The sequence below is a fragment of the Sminthopsis crassicaudata genome, chromosome 3 (assembly GCF_048593235.1).
Source record: "Sminthopsis crassicaudata isolate SCR6 chromosome 3, ASM4859323v1, whole genome shotgun sequence".
Lineage (NCBI taxonomy): Eukaryota > Metazoa > Chordata > Mammalia > Dasyuromorphia > Dasyuridae > Sminthopsis > Sminthopsis crassicaudata.
The window spans coordinates 156,730,807-156,742,752 of NC_133619.1; the positions used below are offsets into that span (position 1 = coordinate 156,730,807).

At 31.4% G+C, this 11,946-nt stretch overlaps 1 protein-coding gene across 1 annotated transcript in view; it reads left to right on the forward strand.

Annotated features, from left to right (window-relative positions):
- ERCC5 (ERCC excision repair 5, endonuclease) overlaps positions 1-11,946 on the forward strand; it is a 32,254-nt gene that overhangs the window by 3,037 nt on the left and 17,271 nt on the right. Inside the window, exons 2-8 of the mRNA XM_074299486.1 lie at positions 859-1,034; positions 1,466-1,581; positions 2,360-2,443; positions 3,806-3,866; positions 8,305-8,448; positions 9,111-9,318; positions 9,728-10,924. Coding sequence (XP_074155587.1) covers positions 859-1,034; positions 1,466-1,581; positions 2,360-2,443; positions 3,806-3,866; positions 8,305-8,448; positions 9,111-9,318; positions 9,728-10,924 — 1,986 coding nt within the window. The remainder of the gene's footprint in view (positions 1-858; positions 1,035-1,465; positions 1,582-2,359; positions 2,444-3,805; positions 3,867-8,304; positions 8,449-9,110; positions 9,319-9,727; positions 10,925-11,946) is intronic.

Consider the following 11,946-nt stretch of genomic DNA (forward strand, 5'->3'; position numbering starts at 1 on the left):
AGTAAATGTTGGTTTTATCCAGCTTCTGTTTTAGTGCAACTCCTCTTCCTATTCATCTGGGAGTTATAGTACCTTTGATGTAAAGGTTTACTGAGCCTTTTTCAGGGCTGCTCATCTACCTTTGCTATTCATCTATTGTTCAACTCCCACCTATGGTTCCAAGAAGCTGTAGCATGGCTACACCCTGCTAAAACTGGCTCGACAGAAGGGCTAAATCAGATTGAAAGTAACCAACAGACTTTAGGCCATGTCTGTGAGTTAAGAGAATGTCTACTCCAAACATGTGAAGACTTTGCCTGGTAGAATGTGTGAATGAGAACAATTTATTCCAGTGGCCATGAAGGTTCCTGAAACAGGTGCTTTAGAGAGCTTAGAGTTTGGTTAGACATTGAAGGTGTCAAGGTTATCTATCCTGGGCCATTGGGAAGATCTTCACTTTTGTCCTGCCACTGAATTTTGTTGACTGGAAGAGAAAGTGAAGCTTATGATTTTGGTCAGTTCTATCTCTCTTAAATCCAATTCATGATATCACTGATCCTCTTTTAAAATGACAAAATATTTGTTGCTTTTGTAATAAATTGTATTTTAATTTGTTTACCAGAACATAAACAAATCAAGTTTTAAAACATCATCCTATAAGAATTATAATTTAATTGATTAAAATTAGGTTTTTGAGTTCTGGTTTCACAAAGGATTTTAAAAAAATTTTGGTGTATGGTAGTGAAAGGCTAAGCAGCTTTAAATGATTTTTTATTTAAAACAATTACGCATAAATGTTCAGATTGTAGTTGATTTCCCTTGAATGTTAAGTATATGTTTCAAAATTCCAGAAGTTTTTTCCATTAATGATTCTTACAGATATTAGCATTTGGTTGAATCAGGCACTTAAAGGAGTCAGGGACAGACAGGGAAACTCGGTTGAGAATGCCCATCTTCTCACTTTGTTTCATCGACTTTGCAAGCTGTTGTTTTTCAGAATTCGTCCAATTTTTGTTTTTGATGGAGAAGCACCACTATTGAAGAGACAGACCTTGGTATGTGCAATTTTTTTTTATTCCCAACTTCTTTAACTTCCATAGTCTCCATTTCCATTCTGCCATAACAATTCAAGGGTAGCCATGCCTCTAGGCTTTATTATTACCTGATAATGAGGTTTAAGATAGTGAATTCTAAAGTTCCTTTTTCTGATCACAGATCCATATCTATTTCTCCCATTGTTTACTTTTCCTGAACTCACTCTTCGTACCATCACTAACTATTCCAGCTCTATTCTTGCCCTATTCCTTACTTCTTTTGAAGTCAATGAAAATGGTTGGTAATGGTGGAGAAAAACAGAGAAGTGTGATTGAAAAGCAAAGCAACCAAAACCAATAAATACATTTTTTCTTTTATATTTTACAGAATGACACTGGTGACATTTTAGAGCCAATTTTTTTCTTTGCCATAAAACTCTATCTCTTTGTAGGCTAAGAGAAGACAAAGAAAAGATTTGGCATCCACTGACTCCAAGAAAACTACAGAAAAACTTTTGAAAACATTCTTAAAAAGACAAGCTATCAAAACTGCTTTGAGAGGCAAAAGGTAAGATGTTTGATGTATTTGAAATCAGGTAACACCATTGTTTAACTAGTTAAACTAGGTTTAATGAGAGGGAACCTCCTACATCTCCCAATTTGTATCAGACAGAAATCTATGTGCAAAACAGCACACTACATAGTGGGAGTAGTATTGTATGATAAGTAAAAAAAAAACAAAAAACCTGGGTTTTAGGGTCTCCCTTCTGCAAGTCACTTTATTCTCTTTGAGGCTGTTTCCTCATGCTAGAGGGAGGTAAAAATAATTACTGTGTCTGTTTAAAGTTTGTTTTTAGGGATCCAGTGAAATTATTTAGAGCACATTTAATATAACATTTAAAAATCACATTATTGGTTATGTGAAAAATTTCCTATTTTGAGGATCCTTGGACTTTCTGGGATGATAGATGATAAGGAAGAAAGGAAACAAGCACTTATTTAACACTTACTATGTGCCTGATACTGTGCTTATTGCTGGGAATACAGATAATAAGCAAAAAGAAAGAAAGGCAAGGATGCTGTCTTCCTTACTCTGTATCATTTTTCCTTTTTCTGTTTTCCAGAAGTAATAGCAGAAGAAGAAACCTCTTAGAATATAATTTTAAAGAACAAGTAGATGTTTGTTTCATAAATAGCAGTAGAAGATTAGGTCATTTATGGGAGAAATATGTTGCTTTTTTATCTCTTCAAGAGATGTGAAAGTAAAGGTATAGATGGTTGGAAGGGTGGGTTTTTTGAATTTGAGGTTCTGATTTTTTTATATCTGTTTAAATATTTTCTTTAAGAGATGAAGTACTTCCTAGTCTTACTCAGGTTCAAAGAGATGACATATATGTTTTGCCTTCATTACAAGAGGAGGAAAAAAATAGGTAAGCTTTTTTTTTTTTTTTTTTTTAACTTTAAAAAAATAATAGCTTTAACTAATGCTGCATTTTTAACAGGTGTAAACCTTACTTTCTAACATAGACAAAGCCAGGTAGGAATTAACATCTCTTTTTAGAACTACATTTACAAAGTAACTCATTTAGGACATTTTCTCTTGTGATTTGTAATGCATTATTTGTTTTCTTAGTGGAAGACTTTTTTTTTTTTTTTTTGCCTTGGTAATCAAAGTGTATATAGTTGGAACTTGCAATATGATTTTAAAATTTTCCTTAAACTTTGATCGGAGAATATTTAATTTTTGTTCCTGATGTTCAAAAAGCCATACTTAAAAAAAGTCTTCTCACAAAGTGGATTACTGTCTTGTAAGTTGAACCTTAATAGAATAGAATTATGATTGAATTTACTTAATTTTTCAACAGTTTCCAAATTTTATGACATTTTCAGACTGCATATTTGTTAGAGGGCTTATTTGGAATAGGATTAAAATGCCTAAATAATTAACATGTAATGAATGCATAATATTTTGCATGTTAGGATTTTAATTGTTCTGCAGTATTTCAGACCTTGTCACTCTGCTAAAAGTCCTCATTTCTGTCATCACATTAAAATTATTTCAAAACATAAAAGTTATTTTGACAACTTTTCTCCCTCTTCTTCCCAATAATCATTGAATTCTGTCAATTCTTTAATAGTATCTTCCGAGTCTATATCTTCTTTTTATTTACCATTGTCTAATCTTAAATCCAGATTCACATCAAATCAAACTTTAATTTTTTCCAATAATGGTTTTTCCTTTTATGAAATCATACCACTGTGAGATTAATTTTTCTTTGTCACCATTTTCATGGTGTCACACACTTCACTTGTTCAAAAACCTTAAATGGACCCCCATTGTCAAACAATTAAAGCTCCTTATCCTGATATTCATGGTTCTTTGCTGTCTGATCTCAGACTTTAAACTATTTTTCCAACATTATTTGGCACTATTGGTAAATATATTTGTGGTGTTACATATTACCCACTTTTCAAAGTCCAGTTTGAACTTCACTTAATTCCACAAAACTTTTATCTCCTTCATTATCTATAGCATTTATATTATCACTCATTTATAATACGTGGTCTTGAAATATATGTTTCTTGCATTGTTTCTTGGATTTCTAACTTTTTATATTCTATATCTTCCAGAAAGATTATAAAGTCTTTGAGGGCATGAATCATGTATTGTCCACACCATATTATATTGTACAGTATCATGTATATAATTACTCAAAAGTATAATTAACTTAGGGTGTGCTTATGGAAAAATATTTTGATATATACAAAATTTTCAATCCTTCAAATTTTAGTTCAGAAGAAGAAGATGAAAAGGAATGGCAAATAAGAATGAGTCAAAAACAAGCATTACAGGTAATCAAAAATATCTTTTCAAAAGCTAGAAATATTTTTCCTGGAATGGGAAAATAATCAACATATATAGCATGTATTTGTAAAAATATATTTTTTTTAAATAAAAACAGATCCTTTATCTTTTTTATTTAGAACAATATAATCCAATGAATGGATTATATATACAGTAGAACTTTTAAATTTATTAAGCAGAAATATTACTATTCTTTGGTAGTCCAATTGTGTCTATTTGTAATTCAAAAACTTCTGATTTTATTAGTCATTTTATCACTTCATATAAGTTATAGCCACTCTGTTTTCTATAAGTGATTTTTCTTTAGCTTCTGTGACTGAAAAAAAAAAATCATCTTTTGGGAACCAACTTTATTTGTATTCAATTAAGTCTGTTTCTTGGACCACAAACACACAATTCATTATTAAGTCCTTTTCCTGCTTTGTGGGACTTATGAGAGTTTGTGCTTTTCTGGCAAAGTTTTTGAGAAGCCTGACTAGTAGGGAAGGTATGAATAACATGCATAACTACTGTATGGCAGTTCATTTTGGGTATAATTATATTTGAGAGATGTGACCAGAGAAGGTGGCTTATTTATATTGTGAGATAGCAAGAAACAGATTTATATGCTCTCTTGGTATCCATGTCCTATTGAGATCTAAAGATGAGTCCCTAGCACATTGAGGGGATACTTCTTCAAAGCTTTAATGGAGGACATGGACAAAGATTGCATAGAAGTAACTTCTGTTGGGTTGCAATCTGATTGTTGGAGGAATATTTCCATTAGTGGGATCAAATCAAAGTTCCATCAAGATATTTCTTATAAAATGAGGTAAAGATGAATAAAAACATTACTATCAGTATTTCAGAATTAAGAAGTGCTTAAATGTTAATTTAAAAACATTTTATTATTTGACTAAAATTAATATGTCTTAGTAGATGCTTAGTAATAGAGTCAGCCTTGGAACAAGAAAGACCTTAAGTGAGTTTGTGATCCTGAGCAAGTAACAGCTTCTCACACTTTAGGCAATTCGTTGAGATTGTATATTGGAGATAAGCTGCCAACTTGCATTAGAAGTTGTTTCTTCATTTGGAAGCTTTATCATTGAAATGAAAAGTGATTCAATTCCACAACAATGGAATTTAGTTCCTATCAATAATATATACGTCAATATTTGGAAAATGCTAAAGAATTTCAGTTTGAAAATTTTTTTAGTTATTTTTGTGGTAGGTGCTATTTTTTCCTCTATACTTCTATAGCCAGAATTCCTAATTGGGGGGTCCCAACATAGTAATAGAGATCCAAGTCTGTCTTTTATATCTAAGTAAACATAAGAATTTATCATAATTAATGGTAGTTTGTTTTGACTTTGTGATTTTTTTTTCTTCTTTTACAATATAATTCTAAATATTGTACTAAAAATTGAGCTTGCCCTTTGAGTCAGTATTATCCTCGAATTACTATGTAGTCTCTATTTTATTTTATTTTTTTACTTTGGCCTCTTTTTTTTTTTTTTTAATAGTTTTTATTTACCAGATATATGCATGAGTAATTTTACAACATTGACAATTGCCAAATCTTTTGTTCTAATTTTTCCTCTCCTCCCCCTCGCCCCCCAAGATGGCAGGTTGACCAATACATGTTCAATATGTTAAAGTATACATTAAATACAACATATGTATACATGTCCAAACATGTTTTGCTGTACAAAAAGATTCGGACTTTGAAATAGTGTACAATTAGCCTGTGAAGGAAATCCAAAATGTAGGGGGACAAAATTAGAGGGATTGGGAATTCTATGTAGTGGTTCATAGTCATCTCCTAGACTTCTTTCGCTGGATGTAGCTGGTTCAGTTCCTTACTGCTCTATTGGAACTGATTTTGGTTCATATCATTGTTGAAAATGGCCATATCCGTCAGAATTCATCATCATATAGTATTGTTGTTGAAGTATACAACGATCTCCTGGTCCTACTCATTTCACTCAGCATCAGTTCATATAAGTCTTTCCAGGCCTTTCTGAAATCATCATGTTGGTAATTTCTTACAGAACAATAATATTCCAAAATATTCATATACCACAATTTATTTAGCCATTCTCCAATTGGTAGGCATCCACATAGTTTCCAGTTTCTGGCCACTACAAAGAGGGCTGCCACAAACATTCTTGTACATACAGGCCCTTTTCTCTTCTTTAAGATCTCTTTGGGATATAAGCCCAGTAGTAACACTGCTGGGTCAAAGGGTATGCACATTTTGATAACTTTTTGAGCATAGCTCCAAATTGCTCTCCAGAATGGCTGGATGTATTTACAATTCCACCAAACAATGTATCAGTGTCCCTGTTTTCCCACATCCCCTCCAACATTCTGCATTATCTAGTCTCTTCTTTAGAAATAACAAAACATCCATGCATATGTTTTGAAAATAAAAAAGCTTTAATTTTTTAAAAAAGGTGACAAAACTATTGGAATGACCTTAATTTTTTTTTCTTGTTCTCAGGAATTTTTTCCTTTTTTTCATGTAACTCTCCTGCACTACTTTTTTTTTTTTTTTTCCATGCTGTAATGTGAACAGTTATGAAATTATGCAATAGTGAATGTGAATGGAGTAATTTAATAAGCAAATAAAAGACTTATTTCTAAACATTATTATACTTTCATCTTATGTTCTTAAGTATTAATTTAAACATAACCATGGACATTTGCAGCTTTACCATGTAGTACAGAAAAAAATCTACTTCACAAAGTTAATCTTTTTCATAGAAGCATTGTTACAAGCAATGTCTCTCTCTCTCTCTTTTTTTTTTAAAAGCGATTTTATTTTCTTGTAGAGAGGGAGATAAAGACAAAACTAAAATTAAAAGGTTGATGACCATTGTTATAAATACTACCAGGAGACACAATAGATGTACATGGTATTATTTTAGATTTACATTTCTTGAAAATAATTTGCTGCAAAAATTTTAACTGCTTTTGAAAGTTCAAAATAGTCTATTTTGTGTCATAGTTATTTATCTACTTTTAAATTATTGCCTTTCTTACTAGATTATAAGGACTTTGAAGTCAAGAGCCATGTCCTATTTCAATAATAAGATAAAAGCAACATGTAATTTTCAAAACTGTGGTGCTTGTCCAAGTTTTCTTTCATGGGTTCCTTATGTAGTCTTCTACATATTTTTAAAAAATGCTTCAATGAAAATGTATATATCTTATCCAGCACCCCCCGAGTCTGTCAATTTTTTTTTTTCAGAGGATAGCATTTTTCCCCCATTAGTGCTCTGGAATTGTGGTTGGTTATTGCATTGACTAGTCTTCTGAAGGTTTTCAAAGTTATTTTTCTTTATAGTAATGTTATTGTATAAATTGTTCTCCTGGTTCTAGAGAACTGTTATTAAAATACAAACTTTCTGTCTCTCCCTGCACCTAGTATTTTTCTTTGTACATGTGAATGTTTGCTATTTTTATTGACTAGCAAAAGTGTTGTGTTTAATGGTGCCAGGAAAATTCTTTCACAAATATATGCACATGTCAGCAAAATAACTATATGGATATGTATACATATATTGTATTTAACATATACTTTAACATATTTAACATGCATTGGTCTACCTGCCATCTGGGAAAGAGGGTTGGGGGAAGGAGGGGAAAAGTTGGAACAGAAGATTTTGCAAGGGTCAATGCTGAAAAATTACGCATGCATATATTTTGTAAATAAAGTACAATAATTAAAAAATAATAAAATCAATTACTTTAAAATAAAAAAAGAATAGTGAAATTTTGTCAAGCATGAAAACAAATATGCTTTAAATAAGTAATTCATTTTAAGGTATCAATCATCACAGATTTTGTTTTAAACAATAAAATATTTGGTTAGGAAGCATTAACCTAAGTGTTATTAACAAACAAACAAACAAAAAACCAAATATATGCACATGTATGTACATGTTTGCATGAATGATAACAAGCTACAAATACCTGGTAATGACAACATGATACAAAGACTTGGGTTCAGATTGTTTTGTTACTTTTTATCACATGGCAATGGACAAGTTTTTTCTTAGAAGACTGTGCATATCTTTAAGACTGTAACATGTAAGTGACTTAGCTCTTTTGGTGGAGAAAATTTCTGTGTTGAGAATTCCCCACTAATGAAGCTATTATTTGGATCATTCTTGCCAAATTCCAGTCTCAATATATCATATATATACAGACACATATAGAGCATGTGCATCTATCTACATGAATATAATTATGTATCTATTTATTCATAATGGGTATGAATGCCTCTTTCCCTTCAGTACAATTCTATTTTGAGAGCAAAAGAAAATTCTCAATCTAACTTAGTTTTATGTTATTCTTGCATATTAAGAAAATTGTTTTGTAAATAATAGACACTGTTTTGTATATACTTAATTTCACAATATTATATTTTAATACATATAGGAAGAGTTTTTTCATAATCCTCATGCTATAGACATTGAATCTGAAGACTTCAGCTGTCTACCACCAGAAATAAAGCATGAAATCTTGACTGATATGAAGGAATTTACTAAGCGAAGAAGAACATTGTTTGAAGCAATGCCTGAGGTAAAATACATAGTGTATTCATTCTTTGAATAATTTTATGATTATCTTAAAAGAAAACTAAATATCTCATATCTGAAAATTCCCATCTATACTACTACTACTCAGAATCACAGAAACATGAATTGGCACTACTTATGAAGCATTACATATAGAACTTCTCTGTTTCATAAAGGAAAATCTTTTACAGGACAGTTTAACATAAGGAAAACCTTCCAAACATTTAGATTTTTCCTGAAGTTGAATATGCTGCCATGAATTAACTCTCACCAGAAGTTTTCAAATAATGCTCAGAAGATCAAGAATCCCCCTTGAATTCTCTTTGTCCAATTTCTACTATTTTAATATGTTTTAAAAATAAAATTTATCTTCTTTCATGGAGTCATAGGATCATAGATTTAGTGCTAAAATCATTTGAAGTAATTTAGGCCTATTCCTTCTTTTTGCAAATGAGTAAACTGAGGTTCTGAGTTTTGGACTTGCCCAAACTCAGCTGGGTAGTATGACACAGACAGTCATTATTCTACTTCCTTGTTTTTAATTCCACATTTGATTAATTTAGTGAAACAGCACCATCAATAGAACAATATAACTTATGATAACTTTTTAAATTTTTGGGAAAATAGTCATATTATCCTAATTTAAATTATTTATTTTGCTTTAAGGAATCCAATGACTTTTCAGCATATCAACTCAAGGGCTTGCTTAAAAAAAACAACTTGAACCGACATATAGAAAGTGTACAAAAAGAGATGAATCAACAACATTCAGGCGAGATTCAAAAACAATATGAAAATGAAGGTGGATTTATGAAGGTGGTGGAGTCAAGGAAAGTAATTTCTGAAGATACTTCTCATTACATCTTGATAAAAGGTAACAGTCATAAGTCCTTACTTTGATGGCAAGCTGAAATTGTAACAGCAAAATCTGTCCTTCACCTATGAATTCTGTAAATTGCAGTCCAGGAGAGCATAATTGATGAACTTAATATATTTTTATATGCTTCACAATTAGTAAAACTGTTAGTGGATTTGATTCAGCAGACATATATAACTTAAGCTAGAAAAAAGACTATGTAGGCTCATTAGTTAAGATTAAAAAGTGTATTTAAGAGTCAGCTACTACTTTTCTTACTTCAGTTTCCTTTGATGTCATCGAACATGGAATTCAGATGTTCATTGCTGTTTTTATGAACAAACACTTCTGTTTTTTATTCATTATATTAAATTGTGTTGTCATATTGTGACAGTACATATTAAAAATCTTTTAACTTTTTTTTAAGGCAGTCAGGCTGAGAAAGCTGAAGAAATGGATACTAAATCAGTTCTTCCTTCTTCTAGTAAAATGTGTAGCCCACATCCTTTTGATGCAAAATCATTCTCATCATTTGAGAAGCTGAAGACAGAGAAAGATGCTAATACTGATGCAACAGCTCCTCCTTCCCCAAGGACTCTATTAGCTATCCAGGCTGCCATGATGGAAAGCAGCTCAGAAGAAGAGGTAGAGAATGAAAATACAAAGCAAATCGATGTGAAAAAAGCATATTCTTCTACATCAGTAGATGAAGGCTCTGTATCACCTAGATCTTTGCTAGTAATTCAAGGAGTTCTCGATGATGATGATGATGTGAAAGCAAATGATAGAAAAAACTCTCAGAATGAAGTGTTAGAGAGTAAAGAGATTCTTACAAATAAATCAGAAGAAGATGAATTCCTTAAAGTTAGAGAAAGCAAAGAAATACAGTTTGCAACAATGTCTCATTCAGAAAATACAATATTTGAACAAGGAGATGATTGCAACATTAAGAATGAACACAAATCTATAACTGCGATTCATTCATCAAATAATATCCTTTCAGAAAAGGATAATGCCCTTTTAGAAAAGGATGAATCTATTGTTATAGAAGACATAGCACCAGTAATTCACTCAGCAAATGCAGTCTTTGGAGCAAGTGTTAAATCTACTTGTAAGGATAAAAAAGAATTATTTTTTACAAGTCATTCTAAAAGCACAGTTGACATAGATATTGATGAATCTGGGGTTGAGGATAGAAAAGATTTCAAAATGACGACTAAGTTGACAAGTACAGTTTTTGTATCTGAAGATAAAGAAAACCCTGAGATTCCTGAATTAGAAAAGGATATTTTCATATCCCCAACTAAGTGTGATTCCTCTGTTTTGCCTATTTCTAATAATGAGGAGATACAATGTATAAAACCCCAGTGTGTAGAAATTGAAACTAACTCTTTACTTGAAGTAAATAATTTACAATTAGTAAATGCCCTGTCAATGTCAAGAAGTCATCTTCTTGCTTCAGCAAAAACTGTAGCAAAATGTAGGCCCCCTGAAAATGAGGATTCACAGAAACTTCTACAAGATGGTAAAAAGGATGAATCTTTAGGGCAAGAATTAATATCAGTAACATCGGAGGTTGTGGAATTAACAGAAATGGACTCAGAAGAAGAAAGTGGATCTGATGGTAGGTACTGTCATTTTCTTTTACCTTAGTAAGGGAGTTTGAAAACATGTTGAAATAAATATCTTATTATAATTGTGTTTATTTCAACATGTCCATATCTCTTGATAATATTAATTCAGTTCAGGAAACTTATTAACAATGTTCTAGACTCTAGGGATATGACATGTATACAAATAAGTAAATAGAAAGTAACTTAAGAGAAAGAACAGGCAACAGGTAAGCAATAGGCATTTATTAAGTGCTTGCTATGTTAGACACTGTGCTAAGCACTAAAGGGATCCAGAAAAGCTGCTTGTAGAGAAGATGCCTGAATTGGGCTTTGAAGGAATCAGTTCTAAGAAATAAATGCATGGAGGATATATGTTCCATGCCTAGGGGTAGTCTGTGCCATGGCATACAAAACTTGGGCAACAGCTAACAAGATCGTTTTGGGAACTTGGAGTGTGTGGAGGGGAATAATAGAACTCTGGAAAACTAAATTGCAGCTGAGTTTTCTTTTTCAGAATGGAATTTTCAAAAAATAGAGTATTAGTTAACTTTATTTTTCTATCTATGTAGTACTAAAATTAGTATGTGAAAATTAGATGAATAAATTTTTAAATGCTTACCTAAAATATTTGATCATAATTTGAAAACAAACAAATTTACAAAATCTTTTCTATTAGTATGAGAGAAATTGGTTTCATTTCTCAAAGTTGGTATTCATTTCTCAAAGTTAATGCTTTCTGATTAAACTTTTACTATTGAATTTCATTGCTTTTATTGATGGATTTGTTCTTTGAATTTTTATGGTCACTTTATTTAAAAAAAGATTGGAAAACAACTTTGTCTAGTAGTGTCAAAGGGCTAAGTTCTTAATCAAACAAGAGATAGAGGTGATCACAAATGATAAAGGTAATTTCAATTACATGAAATTGAAGAGATTTTATGTGAACAAAATCACAAGTAATGAAGGAAGAAGGCTGTTAGTTGGGGAAAAATATTTGCATCATATTTCTGATTAAGGTCTCCTTCAAGACATT